Here is a 23,934-nt window from a genome sequence, read left to right on the forward strand (position 1 = left end):
AGGGTAAGGGCGGAGATTTGCCGCCACACGTTGTAGAATAATTGCGAATCATAAATATGAGGCACGACGTCCTCGACATTATTTAGAGGCAAACGGCAGGCCATAACTCTGCCTCCCCCTTTGCCCCTATTTTGCAGTTATGGCCTGTTGATTTCGCAGAGTGCAGCTAACAGTTAATTAAGACATTCAAGCCCTGTGCCTCCTCACCTCACCCACCCACTTTTCCGTCCAACGACTCATTCACGCCGTACTCCGCTCCGGATCATCGCGTGTCTGCATCGCGGAGGGAGGAAATGCGGGGGGAGGAGGGTGCAGCTGGGTGGGAGAAAGACTTTCCATGTTCCGAGTACACTTTCCCACTCCCACTCTTCTTACGCCTAAAACATGCACTGGGGCTGGGGCTACAAGCTTCTAATTGAGCGTGCACTGGGCGCTTCTAATTATCGCACGGAGCGAACAGTTTCCCATTTCCCATTTCCCATTTCGATCCTTTGACTCCATTGTTCCCCTTTGCCAGGACCCCTCATCTTGTTTGTTGTTTACGGCAAATGGTAAATGGCAAATGGCCTGCGACATTCGGGTAAAGGCGGCGAAAGGTTCAGCCGAAACATGAATTAAGTTGTTTGCCGTCTGCGATAAAGTTTAAAGTCGCTCCCCTTTGGATGTGGAGTTTTGGGCCTGCGGTTGGGGATCGTACTCCCCATTTACCTACCAACCCACCCATCCATCCATCCATCCATCCATTCATCCATCCACCCATGCATTCATCCATCCTAACTTCATTACCCAGCACGGAGCTGTGTGTATGTGCAAATTTCCTGTTCTGCTTTTTACGGCGGCACGTAATCAAATTAAGCAATTACTGCCTGGCGTCTCCACATCCACATCCACATCCCCTTGATTATGGGGCAACTTCAAGGGAAAATCACCAGCTGAGAGGAGCGTGGAAGTTTGGCCATGCAATCATAACGGTAAACGTTTCGCAGGCAAATGAATTTGGAACTCCGGACCACCCGAAATGTTACCCTGCGAACAAGTGGCAATCACTCCAACACCCACCCTGAAAGAGAAGGACACCGCATATCCTGGCTAATCCGTAGTGATGTCTGGTACTCGAGCATCGAATAGGAAGAACGACCTACAACTGGGTTAGAATGGAATGGGTTACCCCTCTCCCACCAAAATTAGAATGATAATCGCTTGGTTTATGGCCAATTAATCAACTCTCCAGTGCCGCTAAACCCAAAATGGAGGCTACACTTTCCATGGGCACTATGCGTTGTCACAGCCGCTCCCTTAACGGCTCCTAAATAAACATCCCGGACATGACTCTGGCCACTTTCCAATTGGACAAAAGCCCTTCTGCAAGCGATATATTTACGATTCGCCTGGTTGCTAAGGATCCTGCTAAATGTTTCCATGTTGTCAATTAATAATATTGAATGTGACCCCGAATGTGGAGTGGGTATTCCGTGGCCACAGTGGCCTTGGCCTTGGTCATCCCATCACCCCCTTGGTGGCTATACATCCTTTGTATCCTTTTGCCTAATCGCTCGGTCGTAAAGCTTCGAAGGCGAATGTCCCTAATTATAACTGACCACGCAGTAGTGCAATTCGCTTGCGTTTGTTTCTGTTTTGTTTCTATTCCATTTCTCCATTCCCATTGAAGTAAGCTGAAAAGAACTTCCCCCACTGACCTAATGAGCCATTTAGCCAATTGGGGTTAATGTCCACACCCGCAGGATCGAGTAAGGAGCACCGTGCTGAAGTGGGCGTGGTGCCGCCCACGAACTCAACTCAGCTGAAGTCAACTTGTGCGCGTCTGCCTGATGAATTTTTGAAGAGGCTTCGTGCGAACTTTCAGCCAGGATAAATATATCAACCCGATTACCGACTCCGAATTTCCTCCTCTTGATTTTCTTCTTCATTTCCTTTATTTGCCGAGCTCGCCTCTTCATTTTCATATTTTCCTTGTTTATGGCCAAACATTTTGGTCACGTGCCGAGGACGTGAGCATTTTTAGGCAACTTTTCGACGTGGAATAGAAGTTTGTTTGGGTGGGCGAAGGGGTAAAGGGGGAAAGTGTGGAGAACATGTCCTTGGGGCCTGGTTAAGTGCATTGCTCCATTGTTGATGACTGCAGCAATCGATGACTATATTCAGTTTGCTCAGTGAGCCAGTTGAGTAAACCATCTGCCCTTTTGATACGAACTACGATATCTTCTCACATTTGTGAGCCTGCATGATGATGCGTGAGCTGAAATAGCTACTTTCCCTGAGTCGATTTATGATGCTTAGTCCTGGCCTACTGTTATCGCAATTTAATAGGACTAAGCCCGCCTTCCGATGTTCGACATTCACTTTTCTTAGTTAAGGGGAATCGAATTTGGAGCAAAAGAAAGCAGTAAAAATTTAAATACATTTTGAACGCTTTTGATTTCAATTTGACAGTGGCTTTGGCTTGGGTTTCTTACTGGGGCTGGCACAGTTCGCTACCCACTTTTTCTTAGCTCTTTTTTTTTCACTCTACAGTTCCAGTTTAATATCGCTTTTCCATTTTTGTCTTGATCCCGGGCACAAATTGACTTCAATTAGGCTGAGAAAGACTTTGTTCGCATGCAAACTCTCATTTCATTACGTATGCCATTCCGTTGCCATCACATTGCGCATTCATTGAGCTGCTTATCATTGGATGTGGATGAGGCAGGATATACTGTTCCTCTCATATCCTGAATCCTTTATCAGCCGCCTCATCCACATATTTTCCAATTCATTTACCCGCGAGTTGTGCGGAATCATCTGAAATTCAAATGTCGCTGGTAAAAAGTGTAGCCATGTTGACTCGCCTGTATCCTGCCTCCTGGTGTTATCCGTCATCCGTGTCATCATCCCTTTTTGTGGCCCTTTACTCGACTTTTACCCCACTTTACGATCGAATGCTAATAAAGTCGTCTGCCGTTGGCCGTCGGCGCCAACTTGCATAATTCAATTACATCCGATGCAGACTCATAAAACTAAATCAAAGGAAAACAAAGCGTCACGCTTCATTTGCTTTGGAGCAACTCCTCGGCGGGGAACCATCTTGTCCAAACAATCCCCAAATTCGGAGTGGAGACACATGCAAACGGCTCAGAGCCATAAAAGCTTTCACCAAAGAAGTTTGGAGTTCGATTCGCCCTTCCACCCGTGCCACATCCTTGGATCTTTTATGCTTATCCGCTTTGGCCGACTCCATAGTATCCTACAGGATGACTGTTGGTGTCCAGTGGCTGCTGTGGTTGGCTTATCCATGGCTATGGCAAAGTTTCCCATCACTTCCGACACCCCGGAGGCGCAGTTTTGCATGGAAAGCGGCCAACAATTGGCAGGACCGACTTTTCCGGGGCACTAAAACTTTGATTTCAGCTTGGCTTGGCCATAATAATATCCTGCCTGGTGGCGAATTGGGCTATAAAGCGGCCATGCATCATTCAGTTCCCAACTTACTTGAATTCTGAGCTGCATTTCTCCTTTGTTTCGGCCAAGTAACTTGCAACACTTGTTTTATTTTTTTGCTGTCACCTTCTGCAAATAGGGTTTTGCTTCGGAAAGTTTAAGCTTTTCGTGCAGCCCTGTGCTCTGTCATTGACAGCTGTGACGATAGAAAAGAAAGGAAACTCAATTTCGCTTATAAAAGACTGGTCTAAGTTTTTATTAAATTCAAATTTCTACTTTTGATAGATAAAAATCGCTTTAAGGTTCCTTAGATTGTGTTGAAGTTGTCAAGTCTTTGCTAATTAATCTACTAAGTCACATTGGAAGCCTGTCTGAGCAACTAGATGAGTTTTTAGGCATTAGTAATTTAGTAATAAATTAAAAAGCAAATGACGTTTTTATTAAATTCAAATGTTTGCTACTGATAGGTAAAATAGCTTTAAGTTTCCTTAGACTGAGTTAAAGTTATCAAGTCTTTGCTATTTAATCTACTAAGTCAAATTTGAGAAATCATAAGCATGACTGAGCAACTAGATGAGTTTTTAGGCATCAGTAATTTAGTAATAAATTAAAAAGCACAAGAGATTGGAGGATCGCCAGATGCAGGAGTTGTACATTTTTTGGGACGGAAAATCTTTGAAAATCTTCAATGCCAGTTGCCAGCCAATTAGGCAAAGAGCTAAGAAAACAAGCAGTTATAAATTGTATTTATTTGAGACATTCAAAAGTTTTAATTTATCTACTGTTTGGTTTTAAAATATCTTAACAAAAAGGGAAATGGAAGCAATAAAGATAACTAAAAAGCGGAAAGTAAAGTATCATTTCTCATATTTTCCTCGCCAACTCCACTTAAGATTGCACTAAAGATTTGTTTGATTTGACAGCAGCCATTCAAGTGCTGCATTTGCACTTGAGCTTGGGGAAAGCAAAGTGGTGGTCAGTGTCCGTCCATTTTTTTTTTTTTTTGGGGGCGAATAATGCACAATTGCAACTATTGTACTGCCCATTTTGGATTGTACAATGTCTTGCGACTGTCTGCCAACTCTCAAAGTGCTTCCGTATTTTTCCGATACTGGCGCCTGTTGGCGTCTGAAGGCGCAACAATCTGCAAGATGTCGGGATTAGTTTCGTGCGGCAATTTGTTGTCCAGAGCTCGGAATCCAACTTGAACTCCAACTCCATTATCCAGTTTCTGACAGATTCTACTTTTCCTGGTCACGTGCCCATTTTGTTTACATGCCGCATTAAGGGGATTCCATTCCGTTTAGTTTTCACTCGCTGTGCTGTGGTACGTTTTATGGCGATTTGATTCTACTTTTCTGTTTGCCACACATTCTCCCCGCTATGTACCCTCTGTTAAGTCCTTGCCGCAGATCAACGCATATTTGTTTTTACCCTCGCATTATTATCCTTAGCCCAACCGTTTTTTTTTTTTTTTTTGTGGATTCCCTGATGGGTTTGTGTGAACTCTGGCACTCCAGTGCAGCTTTTTTCTCCGGTTTATCCTTCTTCCTGCAACTGCTACAACTATTTAGTACTTTCCACTTCTATTTTTGCCGTTCTGTTGTGGATGCTTATTGTGCGCCATATCCGCCTTAGTAATGCCATTTGTTGCATTGAGGGTTGACTGGCTTAACCTTTCGTTTTTGCACTTTTTCTCGGGGAAAAAGCTTGGAAATAAATCTAATAGGTATAAGATGGGGTTGAAGAAAATTGGGCTTGGGATGTGTTCGCTTCGCTGATAAGTGCACGTCTGGGGGATTAGCGCGGTCTCTTATCAGTTGGCATTCGTGTAGTTTCACACACTCAATTTACGCGGTGGCGCTTCAATAACTGCCCTTGAGACACGTGCTGAAAAGCTTTTCAAATTTTATTACATTTTGAAGGATTTGTGAACATGTCCAACTGTTTCGCAACGATAACTTTTATTACTTGCGCTGACAGTCTGGCGAAGTGTAATTGAATTTGCCCGTTAGGGAAAGTATTTACCCTCACAATTGTTGTGACCAAGTTGTGCAATTCGTTTGACTGCAAATTAAATCCATTGACGATGCCTTTGTGTCATGCTCGCAATTAGTGGCTTCCAATTGGGACTGCAACTGGTTCTGCAGCTGATTCTGACCAAATTGGATTAGTGTCAGTTGCCGGTGCAATCAAAAAAGGAAGCAACAGTTGCAGGCTGATAGTCCTGAGGTTTTTCCCAAAACAGAAAGGCACATTGCGCATGTGCCCACACAAAGGATTCCGAATTCCGTTCGGCTTCGACTGGCTCCTGGCTCCTGGCTGATGATGTTATGTAAACAAACGACAGTTGGACGACCGGCGGCTGGCGAGACTGTGGTTTGCTCGCATGTTCGCAGATGGGCTTGGCTTCCGGACCTTTGACAACATCGGTGCCGGCACCGGGGCTTCCCATGTCGTACCTTAAAGTCAAGCCGAAATGTCGAAATGCCGAAAGGGACAAGATGAGGAGCGACCCTTGTATCATCAGATGCCGTGTCGTTTACTCTCTGTAATGAAACACCTTTGATATGGAATACCCGAGAAATGCCAGTCAGTCGAAGGTGGAGGCGGATGAGGAGGATGTGATGTACCCACATTACTTGTCAGCAGTTTGAGTTGATTGCTAAAGGGTTTGCACAGCCCACATACCCTTGCCACATGTGTATACTTATTCCCCTGTACGAGGAAACATTGTACCTAAACAAATATTTGCACTCTATAATGCAATAGTTGTCTTTCGAGGCGGAGGAGGGACTGTCAGGAATGCCCTTTCCTTTGTGAAAACAAGTTAAGTTAGCATTTTTGAAATAACAGAGAAAATATGTGTTTAGCAGCTAGAAACTTTTTCAGAATTATATCTACTACTAAGCATTGTTTTATTAGACAAACTTTTTCAGATTTTGCCAATCAGTTGTTTAAATGTTCAAAAATCTATAAATATTTTGTTATTCCTTATCAGTATCGCAACATTGATTAGTGATGATTTAAATAAAGTGAAATATAAATTGATACACTTTTATTGTTCCAGATTAAATGCATAAAGACAGGGAAATTAAGCTCTTATGGTTTTCCGTAGTATGAACAGAATATGCTTCTTTGCTTATAAAATTTGGTTGAACTGCGATTGTGTATCGAATTTACATTTTTGGTCGATTTTCCATTTGATTTTTTCTGATCTGCTGATCAATCCATCCGCGCAGTTTGGCTACACTGGTGTAGACGACCAGGACGCCATGCATTCCGCACCCAAAGCCAAAATTGCCTATGCCCGCCTGCTCATACCGCTCGGGATCGTCCTTCAGGGGACAGACAAGCGGAGAGCCACCAACGTGCGATGCAGGAGTCCTTGGTGAGTTCGCCGCCGGCACACATTAGACTTTCGTCCAGCAAGAAATCGTCTTCGTTTAATAGCTGCATTATCGTTTGACACACGGGGTTCTTCACCAACGGAACCTCAATCTTTTTTAGTACATCCATATAGCGGACGTCACTATTTAGCTTCTTACCCCATCCACTAACAATGCAGCGACTTGAGTCAAAGTTCCTACTCGCCGCAGGCATACAGATGGGTTGAATGTGGCGGGTTAGCTCCAGTGGGCTTTCGAGGAACAGAAGAGCCGCATTGTTCGCTCCAGAAGCTATGCGAAAGCCGGGATGACGCACTTTTGACCTTATACCCACTTTAACGTGCGGTTGGGGCTCGCTAGTGTTCTTAAAGTTCCATTCACCAGCCCTCACAAAGATCTGTTCGATCTCCTTGTCTTTGGTAACATAGGAGCTAGTGAGCACCACATCTGGAGCGATCAGGGAACCTCCGCCAAAGTATTGGTCATTTTCATCCATCAGAGCTACCATCCAGGGAAACTCGCCCTCCAGGGCCAAATCATGTTGGTTCTCCAGTGTGTAACTCTTACCGTCTTTGTTGGTTTTACCACAATTGTAAGGCAAAGGAAGTGGAATTGCTAGGAAGTGGAATTTGTTTCGGCAATGGCAAATCGCATGTTAGATCTCATGCTACATTTTTAAGTTAAATCCTTACATTTTCGTTTTCTGGGCAGCACATTTCCCCGTGGGCACATCCATAGAGGAGAAGCAGTAGAAAACTTATTTTAGGGCGCTTCTGTTCGCAAAACTCTGGCACTACGCACCGGCAATGCTGGCCTTGAACTAGGTTAATAGCCAGAAGTAGGCAGACGACTATTCCGCTGACACCAACCATTCTTGTCACTGGTGTGAAGTACTCTGTCGTCTGGTGAGAATTCAGCCAACGAACGTCATTGTTTATGGTAATATATTTAAATGTGTTATCAGCGGAAGATAAGCTTCTTGAACATTTCTACATAGTAAATAGGTTAATAGGTTATTGCGGCCAGATTATAGACCAAATATTAAATTAAATGAATTAAATGGAAGTTTGAGGGCGTTTTTGAACACAACCATTTTCCACTTATATATTTTAGGTAAGTATATATTTTCGCATGCCAAGTCTTTAACTGTTAAACAAACACTCATACGCAGTGTAGTACACACATTCACAATTGCACAACCGCAGGATTGCGTGACCAACACTCATGTGTACATACGTATTTGCGGGTGGGTGTGTGTGTGTGTGTGGGTATTCTGATTAGAACAGCAATAAAGTGGTACGGGGAAAACGAGGGCTTGTAAAGTTGAGCTGGGTCCTCTTGTGTTTACATAAAATCAAAAAGCTGACACTAATTGAAATATGCCGGGGATTAAGAGCCACTCAATAAATGCCAGCCAGCGAACCCTCAAAACAGTGCCCATTCCCCTTTAATCCTCACCACCGTCGTAACCTTCGCTTCAAGTTTCGCGACCACAGAACATAGGCCATAAAAGAATATTATGCAAATTTGATGTTCCGCTCGAACACTTTCCAGTGGAGACCGTTCGCCCCATCGCAGGGTCCACTTTCTTCACTTAGTGGCTCGTTGATTGAATGGCCACTAAGTGCTTTCGGCTCATAAGCAGCAGCAACAACAACAGACCAACAATGTTCCGAGTACTTGAATTATGTCAGGCTATGATTTTTGTCCTCAGAACTCTGGCCCTTCATTGTGTTCTATATATATATATATATATTTTTTTTTTTTTGTTAAATAAAACCCAAAGATTAGTCAAGGTTCTTAAAGGTTTGGCAATGAGGAGGGTTATTCTTTTTTTATACCACAACTAGCGCAAAAAAGTTTATTGCAATGGCCATAAATCAATGATTGTGCTCCAGTGGAGAAATGACCCGCAGTTGAGATACAATCGCACACTCTCATTGAGTTCGAACAGTTCCCCATTAAATATTCAAACGGGGCTATCTGAACACTGAACAGACACATCCCCAAATGCGAATAACTAACATGGCATATCAGCTGGCGGGCCGAAATTTTCCATTAGCTTTAATGCTCTTGCCCAATTCCCCGAGTTTATTAAATTCGCGTAAAATATTCCGCTGTGCACATTATAATGAACCTGTAATGCGAGCGGGTAATGGAAATGGTCCAATGGACCAAGCGCCGCACACCTGCCCACCTGCCCACTGGCCAGACAAATTTTCAGCTATAAATTTTGATAGCTGATTAAAAATAACGAGCGACATTTGCTTTTGTTGTCCCTGTAAATGGAAAATGATTGCAAATGCTTTTTCGAGTGGAATGAGGAGGGATGGATATTTTTGTTCTCAGGGCTAATTTGTACAGACAATTAATTTTTGTTAGGTGCTGGTTGTTTTTGTTCATTGGAGAGCAGCTTGTTTAACACAAATGTTGTTTGTTGAAACTGATTTTTATCGAATGGAAATTTTATGACTGAGAAAAACAAAATTATCACTGACTCGATTAACCATTAATATCGTTTTTATTCCTTGGTTCTTTATACATGTAATTGTTTATAGAACATAATTTAAGCCTTTTGTATTGAATTGCAGGAGAATTAAACATAAATTCGTATATATTCGTATATATTAAAGCTTGGTACATATGATCATTATCGAATTCATAGTACATTTTTCTAAAAATTTTCCTAACAACAAGAATGCGTCATTTTAATGGAATGAAGAACTAAATCACTCTAAATAAACATTAATCGAGCCAAAGTTCATTAACCCTTACCAGCCTTTTGAGTAGTCTTCGAGGACGACTAAAAGCAAACCAAATAGAGTGCTGAGGTGGAATAAAGTATGAGCCTGAATCAAGGCAAGCTCACGATTCAATTAGAAGTGAAAGCCACTTTGTAATTGAAGCATGGAGGCCGAAGGGCAGCCCATCGATGTCCTTTTAATTGCAGGAGATCGAGCGGGGCATGTCGAGAGCCGGCAATCTCAGCAGGGCAGAGTAAATATTGTTCCAGCATGAAATTTTCCAAGGAAAAGCAGGAGAACGTGTCTCTCCGAGGATTCCTTAATGACGAATTGGCAATGGGACGGAGCGAGTGGGTGGGGAACAGATTATTATTCATTACTGCTGAGGCTCTTCCCTCAGTCAATTTTCCCTTTTTCTGGTCGGCTCCTTGCAAGTAATTGAAAAGTTTTCCCATTCCATCTCATCCATTCAGAGCTCATCTTCTGCTCATCGCATCTCATCAGCTTCGTTCGGTTCCGGAGACAATGGAAAATGCTCAATTTGTCACTTTCCAGAGCAGTGGGAGTTCGGGTAGGACGTGGAGGAGGTGGAGGAGGCGTGGCAGACTGACGGATGAGACGTGTGACTAAGCGGAAACCTCTCAGCGGAAACTCCATTTCCCACTGCAGCTCCATTCCCCTGATAATGATTGAGTTGATGTAGTTAATATGCTATCGACTAACATGATGACTGTCATAAGGGATATGCCTTACGCTCCCCATCATTATTATTTTTCCTCCAGCTGGCTGTTAGTCTACTGCTCCATTTGAATCAGTTACAGTGATTCCCCTCAAGAGAACACAGCCAAACACACACACACTCGCATGGGTTTATTTGTCTTTTGAATTATTAATGCACTCGCTGAATGACTTCGAAAGCCAAAGGATTCGTGAAGCCAAGTCAATATTCCTCCTCCTAAAGATGGACTGCTACTGATGTTGATAAAAGTGAGGGTTGAGCTGAGCTCGAGTTCGATGATCAGGCCCTTAATCAAGTGACTAACTTAAGTTTAATTAAAAAGACCGCAACATACTTTGGCTTGGCTTAAGAATGGCTTCATCCTCTGTAAAACTATCTTCTGTTGGTTAAACTTTAAAATTCCAAAAATGTTTCAAAGCAAAAAAGAGAAATCGAAAACGAAGGCAACAAACTTTTCTGATTTCGATTTTTATTACGGCAAGAAAATGGAAAAAGCAAGAATAGAGTATTGGGCAAAAAGCAATGGCCAAGTGGAGAATGAGTTTGCCATGGAGATTGAAGCAGTTTCGCCTGCTTCTTGGCAACAATTTCGTTTTGGGAGCACTCGACTGTCCTGGTTCCATTGCCATGCCCACGCTATCCACCGCCCCTTGCACTTTGACCCAACTCCCACCTCCCTCCACCTGAACCACTTGAACCACAAACAGTTCGAAAGCCAAAGTTGTTCCCTTTTTCCAGTTCATAATTTATGCCAAACAAACACATAAATATTACCTCAAATTTATTAAAGCACCAGCCATTTTCATCCACCAACTTAGCTATATGTGATATGAGTAAGTCACTTCAGAATAACTTGGCTTGGATCTCTCTTGGAACCCCTAAGCTGTTAATCTTTTTGCAACTTTCTAATTACTTTTGCATGGAAGAAACTTTTTATTTTGTTTTTGCAAATTGTTTGCACCACTGAACCACACATTCTGACTCACACGCCTTAATCCTATAAACCCCCAATTTGAAAATTCCCATCCTCGTAAACGCATCTTCCCTTGTCAACTTCTTTTTGAATTCCGCAGTCTGATTTGCACTAAACGAAATCACTTTCTATTCAACAGGAACTGGACTTTAACGGGGATAAAATAGGAGAGAGGTGAAAGGTGAAAGAAGTGTGGAGTGACCAGCAGCAGAAAAGTGTACAAAGTGACAAGCGATAGCCACAAAACAACACACGAGAAAAGCGGTGAGAGAGGGAGGAAAAGGAGGAAAGCTGGACCAGTTGACAGCAGCTCAGCCAATAAAAGCCAACCAAACTCAGTCTGGACCAAATTTGGACACACTGATGCATACAGCCGGAGGAGGAGGAACTCCGGGAGTGGCAGCATCAGAGGAAGGCACCATCTACAGCAACAGCAACAGCATCAGCAACCGCAGCAAAACAAAACTGGAAAAGTTGGTCTGAAACAGTCGGCACAAAGGGGAAAAAGAGTAACAGCCAGCGGAAGCCGAGGCTGAAAAGTTCCCAAATTTGGTAGACAGACCTCTCTCCGGCTTTCTCGTTCCCACATTCAACCGGAACAGTTAGCAGCAGTTGGAATTTGATTTTAACGCTTACTCGAGAGCTTGGGATCTGTTCTGAGCTCTGTGTTTGTGGCACCGGCAACTGACAACCATCATCCAAAGCAGCATCAACTGGCAGCCGAATTAAAATCAGTACCAGCAAAGCTTCACCCCTCACAACCCCTTTAAATCTGCGCATCAATGGCCTCGCATTGAGACTGGCTGTCAAAGGAAGGGATCCGGAAAATGTTCGCCACTTGCGGCGACACATGCTCTGACAATTCATTGGCTCCTCGCAGCACCCACTAGGCCAAAGCCTGCTCCACCATGGGCCACTTGCCCCCGCCCCTCCCACTGCTGCTCATGTGCCTGGCGATTTCCACTTGGCGGACCCCTTCGGTCAGCGGCTATCTGAACATTTTCATCAGCCACCTCGAGGTGATGAAACTGATGGGTAAGTCCAGCTCCAGTTCCGCTTCCTAATCCACTAATGAAATTTCGATTGGGGCACCAGCGATAGACTGATGGACACACCCACCCCAAGAGCAGGACTCCCCATAGCCAGGACATATGATTAATAGTTGGGGGCCAAAGTGCGACGGGACGAATTCATTGATCCCTGAACACGAAAACACAAACAGTCCTCAGAAGTTGGAGACCATGTCACAGTCATTAATAGTTCCGAAATTATAGTTGACCATTAGGGAAAGGTTGGTAGTGGAGTAGAAGGGAAGGAGGCGGAATAATACGGGCATACTTAGTAAGGCGAAACCACAACAAATCGCACACAAATCGATTTCCGCCGGGCCTAAACCACCCGCCTTCACCTTGCTGACAGCTGCAAGTAGCTTTCACCTCCCCCATTTCCACTCCATTTCCATTCCATTTTCCGCACCCCCTCCTTCAGTTCGCTTTCCATGTTATTTTCCTTGTTTGTTTTCTTGTTTTTCCGTTTGTTGCTCCACGCGAATTCTTGTTATTGATGGCGCCGGCTCCAGATCGAGCCAAGGCCAAGTTCCCCAACCCAACCCACTCCCACTCCCACTCCCACTGCCACTTTTCCGATGGGAGTTACACGGATTTCATAGACGTGCCAAGGCGGAATGGCCTCGTGCTTGTCGTTTGGCTCGCGATTTTCCTGCTCCTCAGGTTGATTAATGGATCTCGGGAATGGAAGTGGTTAGTGGGAGTTGGGAGTGGAAACTCCGATGAGGGCTTCCTCAGAAAACTGGCCTAGTTCGCGGTCGCTACTCCATCACTCGTCGCTTAGCTGGTCACAGCATTTTCCGGCACTTAGCTGTAATTGGAGCATAAATGCTTCCATCTCATTATGCAGGCTCTACTCCACTTCGTTTCCTAGTTGCCAAATCAGGGCACTTCAATTAGTTGATGGCGTAAAAATAATCCCAGGTCTAATGTGATGGATACCGGATTGATGGATGAACGAGCTGTTCTGCATCCAATTATTCTTACCCGTTTTTCCCCATTTCCACCATTTCTCTTTCCTTCCTCCAAGGCATTCGAATGCATTCTGGATCAATGGGGCAAGTGGGCTACTTCCTGTCAATTGCACTTTATAAACAAGCCATCATCGTCACTTTTCCTGCCTCCTTCACCTATTTACCCCTTATGCAAATCGGATTTCATTAGCGACATTTCAAAAGAAGTTTCCACCTTGTTTGTTGCTCGTCGCCGTTTTCTTTGCTCGACTGGCGGAGATTCCTTTAGAGCTTCAATTTATGTTCTCAGATTTCCTCCCTCCATTTCATAAGGCTCGTTATGTTTTTAACGACCAGTTAACACCCCGGTACATCTCTCCTCCTCTATTTGTGATGGTTGCCACCCTCGAAGTTGTTTCGATTTGAAAATTAACAAGCAATTAACAACAAACTGACCCTCATCCTCGTCGAATTTCTCTCACCCTAGTAATACAAATTCTTGTGCATGATTTTCCTTGGACTTCCAGCTCATTTCCCTTTTATCCTCCACTTCTTTTCGGTCTCCATGGGAATTTCTTCATGTGGAAGGCTCGTCACGGTTGCATGAACTAGTTCCACTTCAACTAAAGCCAACCTTTTTCTGCGATTATTTCAATGCATTTCCACACATGGAAATCTGGAGTTTTCCTCCAACTGCTTGTATTGCACTATTCGGCTTCTTCGGTGTCGTTCCGAGAAGAGTAAACAAAGTTCATTGCTTTCTTTTCACTACGTCTCAATTGTCAGAATGGCATCCTTGAACTTTGTTTTTCCATAACTCCTAAATACTCCCCTCTCTCCCTCCTTTCGATAAAGTGACGACAGCATTAAAATTAAATATTTTCTGGGCTGTTGTTGAAGATTTTCCGCCTCTGAGTTCAATTTGGATGTGTTGTCCCAGCAACGAACCATTTTCCCTCGTCGCCACCTTCTTTCCCCGCCCTCTTTCCCTTTCCGTTGAAGACTTTCCTGTTCAAGGGTGCGTAAAAATGCAATTTCAACAAGTTTCGCTTTGATGTGCACACTTTTTCTTTGCCACCCGATCCCTGGTCTCCAGCTCCACCCTTCGGACCAGCTTCCATCCACCCCAGGGTGGACCACAACCTTCGGCGGGTGAGCTGAGAAATTTCCCTGCAAATGAAAAGTTAATGCAAAAGAAAATTATTTTTAATGAATAGAAAACAGTCCAAAAATCCCCACATTAATATACTCCCCCTCCGGGACTCGAAATGTATATTTTCCTGGGGTGGTTTGCCATCTGGAATCCATTTTTATTGCTCTGAAATTGGGTTGTAAGGAGTGGGAGGTGTTTAGAAGGGGAAATCAGAAACTGCGCCAATTGAACAGGCAGTTCTCATCTCTGATTCATAGGTCAATTAGCAGGAACACCCTTAATCAGCGACGAGGTGAAACTGCACTCCCCTGAGATCGGAAGTGGAGGTTTGAAGGATGCGGAGTGCACTCTCCCAACTAATGGCACTAATTATACTCATAATCTCTCAGGCAAATAGTGTCTCCTCTTTGCTGGCAACGCGAGAGCTGAACACCAACACGGCACTGAGATTCCTCCATTCAGCCAATCCTGCAGACTACCGCTTTCTTTCCACTTTCTCCTCCTCATCTGAAATCCCTTTCCCATAATCATGAGTTGCGGTTGCAGCCTCACGTATGTGTGGCGGAGTCATTCAGACAATCGCAATTGCAGGTTTTATAATTATGGCCAGGGAGGGAAGATGAGGTGGTTGAGGTGGTTTAATAAGGAAAAGCCATGGAAGATGGGAAACGGAAGGGAGGCCTTTATAAGCGCGACGAAACTTTCGCAGGCAAAGTTGGCGGCACCGTGATATGAAAGACGAGCAAAGTTTGACACCAGTAGGCAAAAGGGGGTTAAGGGAAGTTTTGGAAGATATCCTGGAGCAGGATGAACTTGGGAAAGAGGGTGAGCAATGCCAATTGATGCTACTTAAAGTGCAGTTCAGGCTTTTGCTCCTCAGAGAAGCCAAACGAGGCGACAGAAATTACAAGGGTTAAGAGTATAGAGTGATAGAACATTTGCGACATCCCTAAAATCACGACTGAATTAATTGAGGCAGTCACTTATTCAAATGCCGCCCTCTCTCCTCAAATGAAAATGGAAAAGGACTAAAAGGTACAGGATGACAGCGGAACATTGTCCTTTTTCCGTGTTTGTGCATATCTGATGGGAAGCACTTTGGGGTTATGTTTGTGTTGTCCCACAAGCTGAAGGAAATTTCATGAAGCAGCAGGTAGTTGAGGGACCAACAAAGAGTGCTGCACTTGGCCCACAGTGAAACCTCAGTTAAAAATGCGACGGGAGGCAGAGCAATTTGGAACTCAAAAACAAACCCGAATGGGAAAAAGGAAAGCAGAAAACTCAGTTGGGGAACAGAAACAGTCTGAAGATGAAGCTTAGACCTGGATGAAAGCTAACGAAAAATGCTTTTTCTTGTTCTGTAATTGGATTTAAAATTGTTTTAAGCAGCAAGCGAGTGCTTTGTTCTACCCTAAATGCAGCCACACTCCTCCTGCGCCAATCGTCCCCGCACTCAGTCCGCCGGAAGCGGAATTGCTACATTCAACATCCGGCGCAGTATGCGGAAGAACAAGCTGAAGCAGCTCGAACTTGAAGCGGGCAAACATCCAGCAGTCCCACTCCGATTTCCACTGGTGAATAGCGAACTTAGCCTGATCCCATGGAGTAAATAATGCCCCCCACTGAAGAAGTGGGTGAGGGAATAGATATAGGAAGAGCAAGAATGAAAGCGGATGAAGAAATTTAATTTCACGTCGTTTTAACTCAAGCAGCTCGTCTTTCAATGCCAGCGGGTGGGGAACTTGAAAGGAGAGTGGGAAAGATCAGGCCATTCCAGGACTTTTGAACCCGCCAGCGGATGGAAGACGATTCCCTTCGATGATGAAGCAGTCGCAGTTGACACCTTTTAATATCTCCTCTCCTCTCCATTCCAATTCCAAATCCCTTTCCCCAGGACGCCTGTCGCTCCTCATTTTACTTTGCTCCTTGGGACATTCAGCTCCAGACATTCAGCTCCCTGCATCGTCGCCTGCTGGTGACGGATTCGATTTCGATTATTATTGTGTCTTGGGTTTTGTTTACCCACCAGCATTGTCACCTCGGGTTGCCCGCTTTTCCCCCTTCTTTCACCGTTGAGAAAATCAATTTCCGTTTAATGGTTGAGAGCAGCGCTCAAGGAGAGTGTAAACAGCTAATGCACAAAGTTTGCTCAGCAGGGGAAAATTCCTGACTGTAAGGGAGTGAGTGCAGTTAAACCGATTTCCAGAGAAACTTTCACTTTACTTCCACGGTGCATCTCCGTTTACTACAAACTACACTACACTCAGTGCGGAACAAAATGCCATCAACACATTCGCTATGCACTTCTCCTGGTATCTATCATCACACCACTTATCAAATACTCTTTTTGTATCGTTCATTTTTTGGAGATTCGGTCCCTTCTATAGAACCTCGACGGATCTATTTGATTGATGCCAAGACTGCGTTCATCACATCTCGCTTTATTTAACCATCACCCATCACTCATCTAAAACCCCAATCTTATTTACAAGCATCTCACCTGAGCCCAATCAATTTCTGTTTCCTAAACGCCTTGTTTTTCTTTGGCCTGCTACTTTTCTGAGTACCCAGCATATCGAACCGAAACTACGTTTGTTGACCACTAATCATCAGAATCCCGCAACCAATCCACAGGTTTCAGGAGCTCACCCACTGCTGCCCATGAACCTTGAATAGACCGCAGAGACGATTTACTCGAAGCCAGAGTCGATCTGTCCCTCGAGGATTTCCTACTAAGACTGACCCAGGTGAGTGCTGTGATTCCACTATCTAACCCACTATCGACTGTCCCAGGGGCTTGATTGGAATTAAAATGGGGATTGAGGCTGGGGTCCACTGCTGCTGAATCAAATCCTTTGATATATTACGACACGTGGCAGGCGCAAATGGAAATGGAAATGGATATACCCCTGAAGCAGACTCAGCTTTCCCAGTTGCCTGGACTACCCTCTAATTTGTCCCAAGCACCACTCGATTGCTCCCCGGGCGGAGGACCCATCCACCTTTCCTCGACGATAAAAATTAAATTCTAATTTATATTTACGAGCTGATAAAGCGCCCGTAGTGCGTTAAACTCGAAACAAGAGCCATTCATAAATATGCGGCTTTTCCCACCCGCTCACCCCGCTCAAGGATGTCTGGTTGTCTGGTTGTCTGGGTCTGAGTCTGATTTCGGATGGGGCAACTTTCCTGTGGCGCTCACGTACTTTATGGGGCAGGTGCAGAGTGGGAATGGGAAGTGGGCGAAGGTGAAGGCGACACACAAACCCCGTGCCTCGAGAGGCAAATGATGTGAGTGAGCAGGGATGAGGTGGGATGTCCGCTTAGATAAGCGAAAGGTGCTCCATTGAGGCAGACGCAGGCAGTCTGGCTCTGTTTATCTCTGCTTTTGTTTCCAATCCAGTGGCTTTCTAGCATCACATACCCCTTGGGCGAAAATTAGCAAACTTAATCCAAACTAACCACAAATTGAACCAACACCATTAGGGTTCCTTTCGAAACTCACTTGGGTTACTTTCCATGAACTTAGGGTTTGATGTCTACTCCTTAAAAGCACTTGCTCCCTCTAGGGAGAACATTAGCATTTCTTTCGAGCCAAGTTAACTTCTTGGTGTTGTGGAAATCTCTGCCAAATTGGAATAAATTATTTAGCAGCCTCTTTCAATTGTTGTCCTTGTAAACATTCCAAAGACCCAAGCACGGCATTTTTCTAGTCCTACTCCAATCCCCCCAAACATCATGATGTCTTTGGCCATTTTCGTCACCAAGTTCTAACGCAATTTCCATCGACGCATAATTAAATATTCAATTTCCATGGAGACTCGAGGGGACTTTTATGTGCTGAGCTTAAAGCATCTCCTTTGGCCTGATCCTGCTGCCTGTTTGCCCAACGATTTCAGTTTGTTTAGACTTCAATTTCGTGCTCATTATGGCAACAGCCTCCAATTGCAGATTCCTCTTCCACTAACATGGTTATCAGGGCACACACAATGCCAAAAGTCATATCAATTTGGATTCGCCTCTATCTAGTGGAAGGACATACGCATCGAGGCAGACGGCAAGGAATTAAATGAATTCTCTATCTCCCTCTCAGCTTGTCTCCATCCCGCTCCCTCCATAGATATATATCCTCATATCCACCGAAATTCTAGTGCAGATTCTGTTGCTTGCAAAGTGGGGAGGGAAGTGGGGACGTGGTTGGAGTTTGAGAGTGCTTGCCATAATTATTGTTGTTCCGTTATGTTCAGATGCCCCATCCAAAGGAGCCCACCCCTTGGCACCCAAACCCCCTTTCCTTTTGGCCATGTGTGTGAACGTTAAGCGAAGTATAGCTCATTTTGGGGGGCACAAACAAGAGGCGAACGCACTCATTTAGTCAAACAATTATATCCAATTGCACACAGATACTCTACGCACCCACACACATACACATCCGCACACACACACACACACATCCGCAGTCTGGCTCTGTGCACTTGTGTGGAAATATCTCATTTGTGTGTGGAATGGCTCCACCTCCTCCTTCACCTCCCCTCCTGATTCTATTAAATCAGTCTATAAGCGTCGGCCAAATTGCTTTAATGTGCAGCGAAAGTTTAGCAAAAAGCAGTAACTGGGAGGGCCATAACAATGGGGTTGGAAAGGGGGGGGCTAAGTTAGCTAAGGGGGGCTAAGCGGGGAAGTAGTGGAACATAACAATAAAAACAGCAGCGAACAGAAACCAGACTACAGCTGTTTGAACATGGCTTTCCGCTTGTTTAGAAACACTTGCAAATATTATTGCAGCACCAACAACAAAAGCCAAGTTCCAAATGGGGGTGAACTAAAGTAAGGACAACAGGGCGGATGCGCCATGTGCAGAAGATCCAACAACCATGGAAACAAAACGGCACCTAAACAGAGGCATTAGTATATTGGATCAGCTGAAAAAAGAGAGCATCGGAATCAGAGCAAACAGTGGAAAAGAAACCTAGAAGGGCTGTAATGGGTTAAGGGGGACTCAAGATTATCGTGCCGCGCATTTCAATGGCATCATTACGGAGAAAGTTGTCGAAGTGTTTGGGCGTATACGCAGCACAGACAAAATTACGAGGCAGAGGGCATGAGAAAGTTGGAAATTAATTTCCATGGAGCTGCGAGCATGTCCTCCTGTTTTATGGAGATTACCGGATCGACAAATGGCAGGCTAACCTGAGCAACAGCAGGAACAGGTGCTAATTAAAAATGTTGTTGTCGCCCCATTAAAGAAATTTGTAAATCAACCTGGAAACGGCGCACTCAGCATGGGAGCAAGTCAAGCTCCACGGGGGGAAATCCAAGAAAAGGGGGGCCAGCTATCTAAGGGACTCCCCATTTGAAGTTGATGACACGTACAATGTTAATAGATTTACCACTGCTGTTCTATTTGATTAAAACGCATTATTTACATTTGTGACAAAGTTTGGGGGAAGGGCAAAACAAATTGGGGCTGCGAGAGGACAACAAATGGGTGTTATGGAAAGGTGGTGATTCCAAGCCCCTGAACAACAGCCAAAGTCCAAAGGTTGACACATGACCCAACGGTCAGTAGTTGGTTTTTTCAAGCTGGCTTCTGCATTTCCATCTCGCCAAACCGGATGCTGTTGTCTGGCATTACACTATTGATTGCTTCCCGTCAGCCGCAGGACAATCAGGCGGAAGCTGTGAAGGAAGGGGGGATTTTAGCCCAAATGCAGAGAGTTGTGTTTAGGCCACACAATTGGACATCGACGGTAGTTTTGGCCTGCGGCGGGATGCCGCGGTTTTCGCACTGAACTGTGGGCTGGACATTAGTGATGCCCCTTGCTGAATTCATTTGCGGCCAAGTGGTTGTGGGCCGGCAACAGCAGCTGACCTTAATCGCTCCACCCGGTGAATTGGTAATTGGATGGTTCGCTGGCTGGGTGGACTGCACTTAATGCCCCACTGTCAACTCTAATGGCGCAATCGAGGGGCCATGATTAGCAAACAGTAATTGAAGACAAGGGTTTCCCACAAAAGCGATTGCGATAACTGGGTCACAGTGCTCGACCCAACTGAAGGACTTCAATACGGCGAGTATTTGACGGGCTCTCCATAGAAACGTCCACTGAAGCAGTGGCCGGAAACGCAGTATGCGATTAAAACGCCGATCCCATGCGATTAAACTGCTTCATTCAAATAATAATTGGCACGAAATCGATAGTCCTCGAGGCTTTTCATTCGAATTCATTTATTTGGTCACTGCAATTTTTATTTCAATATCAATTCATTGAAATAGCAGATTTCTGCCTTTTGAAAGCAAGAACTTTTTGGGTGGAAAAAAATCCGAGCTTAAAATGTTTGTACTTAAGTCCTTTAAGGAGTTCAACTGTCATAAAAATATATTAAAAATATTAAATTACGAAATTCTTGGGCTAATTTAATTGGAGAAAAGAGTACAATTAGAGAATAGAAATTACAAAAATAAAGAAAATAGTAAATATATGTTTATGTTTCAGAATGCCTGTTCTTTAATTCCTTATTTAATTTAAAAAGTCACCTGAATATTTCTTAGATAAATCTCATTTTCCAAATTAACTTCAACTGAAGAAGCAAAGAAAAGCGGAGTCAAGCAGCGACCTTGATTAAAGACTTCGTGAGTTTGGAATCCTGTGGGTGTCCTGCCGCACAGCGGAAGTAACAGGCGACAAAATTGAAATATAAACGCATGCTGGGCCACGCCCTCGGGTCCTAAAAGGGGGCGTTCGGGGGGAGAAAGACTCTGCGCAGCGACACCTGACTAATTTATGTTCATTAAGCAGGCGTTAAGTCGCCTTGAGAGCAGCTGGCAACAACGTTGGGCCTTCATTTGCATACTCTCGGGGGGGATGGGTCCGCAAAGGGGTTGCGGGAGGGGGTTGGGCTGGGGGATTCCCAAAAGCTTTGCACACACAGCTGATTACGTTTTACGTGCCGTAATGCCGAGGTGACAAACCAAAATGTGTAGTTCCATGTAATTTTGGAAAGGTTGCCAGGGCAACGGGCAAAAGGGATGGAAGAATGAAAAACTGGAAGCTGGGGAAAGAAACCCAAGATTAATATGCAAATTCATGTAAAGCATTAAACGTGAGCAGAGAAACATTTTGTGTGTGCACCCGAGTGAATTCCCCTGCACAGCAGAAAATGTCATAAAAGAGTGAAAACTGTAAGGTGTGAACTTTTCAAAGACTTTTCATGACACAATTATATTTGTTAAGCTTTTCGTGACCTTTTATTGGCAAGTTTTGATGTATACATAAGGCTTTAAAAATGTAGTCTTTGATTTCACTATGTCTCTATATATTTAAACAGTTTAAAATTTCACCTTAAAGCAATTTTATTTAATTTGCTTGCAATAAATTAACTTGCGTGAAAGTGAAAAAATTTCAATTAAATACCAAACTTTTTTGTAATTTTAATTTATTTCAAAACTAGGTTTTTTAAAAAATAACAATAATAATTATAAATAATAATACAAATGTTAGCCAAATCGTGAATGGAAAAATATATGTAATTCGAAATCCTATGGGTTAGTTTTATCTATTAAAGTCTACTAAGTATTTTGTAATTATTCATCCACTATGGCACAGGGTTATTTCGCCCAGTGCAAGTGTGTGAGAGCAAATTACCGTAAAGCTGGCAAAGAAAAGACACGAGAAAATCAATTTCCCAGCACGAAATTTCCTCCGCTCTCTCTCTAATTTGCGCTTAGTGCGTTTCCGTGTCCTGCAGCTGGCTAAAATGGCAGGAATTAAAGCCAACAGTCTGGGGGGAGGGCCAAAAGGACTTAACCAGCCAGCGGGAATAAGTTCGAGGCACTCGGGACCAACTCAAAGCCAATGCCGAAATCCCATCAAAATCTATCAAAATCGTTTACGCAAATCGCAAGAGCCGAGCTAGCTTCTAATGGAGAAAAGCCAAATTCTCCGATTTCCACTATCTCTTTATCCCCACTCGCTTTTCGGTTTGCGCTGCTTCCATCAACATTGCTCGCACAGAAAGCTGAAAATCCAATAAGGGATGAGCTGCTGTTGCTGCTACTGCTGCCAGTAGACTGGTGAAAGTTTATTAAAAAAACGAAAACACTTCGCACCCAAAGTGGCGCCAACTGACAGCCTGGGTCACACAACCCACTTCCATCCAAAAACCCTACTGCACACCACCCGAAAACACCCGCACACTACAATGCCCCCAGGATGTCAGGCAGTCAGTCAATTGTAGTTTTCGTGGCTGTTACTCAAAGTTTTAATTACACAGTCGCTGCAAGGATCCCTCAGGCGGTGTGTGTGATGGTGTGCAGGGAGAGGGGGAAACGGGAAAGAGGGGAAGAGGGGATGGTGGGTCCTCGAAACAACCGTCTACAAGGCCACCGAAATTCTGGGGCTGTCAATGAAAGTGGGTGGCTGACTTGCTTGCGGCTGAACGCCACGAACATCAGCCCGGTCTTGTCGGTGTTGGTGTCGACTGCTCCATGCCCCAGCAGATGTTGCCTTGTTGGCCCTTGTTTTTGGCCAGTTTGCCATGTTCTGCATGTGCATCCTGGTTATTCGACGACTGGGATTTATCATCTGCAGATGGGGTTATAAAAGAGTCACTTCAAGATCATAAAAAACTTTAAATTCGTAAAGTTATAGCAGTTCAACATTGCAGAACTATCAATCTAATCAGTCAAATAGCTCTGGTTAATCACTAAATTCTTGCTTTAAAAAAACAAGTAGGATTTGGGTTTTTTAATTGATTAAAGCATTTTAAAGCTTAATTATTATTGCAACAACTTACCGTAAATTTATGAAAACAGCCCAAACTAAATATTTTATCTTAGTATAATATACAGTGCCCATTAAATTGCATGATTTACTTATAAACCATTTGAATTATTGTGAAAATATTAAGTATAAAATATTTCCTATTTGATTTAATTTCATTTTATATAAGCTACGTATGGTTTCAACTTAAATTAAGCTTTCAGATACTAAAATCAATTCAATCAAACAATATTTAAAAAAACTAAAAATTGAGAACATTTAGATTTACTCCGTTTTTTTACCATAAAAAAGCTCTTAATTTTTACCACCGAACTTAGCTTAAATTAAATTTATTTTCCCCAACTCATTATTGCAGTTTTCCAAACTCCGACCAGAAAACCCCTCGCCGCCTGGCCAAAAACTTCGCGCAATGAAAAGTCATTTGCCAGCCATTGGCGAGACGTGCGACTTCAGTGGCTGCCAAATTCTGGGGGCCACTAAAAGAACAAGGAGGAGCACCAGGGGGTGTACCAAGGGTAGTACCAGTACGAGCACTAGGGAGCATAGAGGAGCAGGAAGAGATCCAGGACCCCAGAAGCAGCAGACAGGGGCAGAATGTGTCGCGGTTTGTCAGCTTGGCCCGTCGCCCCGATGATGGAGTGCGGCATTGTTGCATTTTAATTGAAATTTCTTTGTGGACTTGGCGCGACAAAGCAGTA

General features: G+C 44.0%; 1 protein-coding gene across 1 annotated transcript; it reads right to left on the reverse strand.

Moving 5' to 3' along the window:
- Window positions 1–6,478: 6,478 nt before the first annotated feature.
- LOC128255214 (phenoloxidase-activating factor 2-like) lies at window positions 6,479–7,719 on the reverse strand. Its single transcript, XM_052984789.1, is given in 3 exon segments — window positions 6,479–6,803; window positions 6,805–7,439; window positions 7,517–7,719. Coding segments are annotated over 3 exon segments (864 nt in total). The 5' UTR covers window positions 7,557–7,719; the 3' UTR covers window positions 6,479–6,614.
- Window positions 7,720–23,934: the final 16,215 nt, after the last annotated feature.

The sequence above is a fragment of the Drosophila gunungcola genome, assembly GCF_025200985.1.
Source record: "Drosophila gunungcola strain Sukarami chromosome 2R unlocalized genomic scaffold, Dgunungcola_SK_2 000006F, whole genome shotgun sequence".
Classification (NCBI taxonomy): domain Eukaryota; kingdom Metazoa; phylum Arthropoda; class Insecta; order Diptera; family Drosophilidae; genus Drosophila; species Drosophila gunungcola.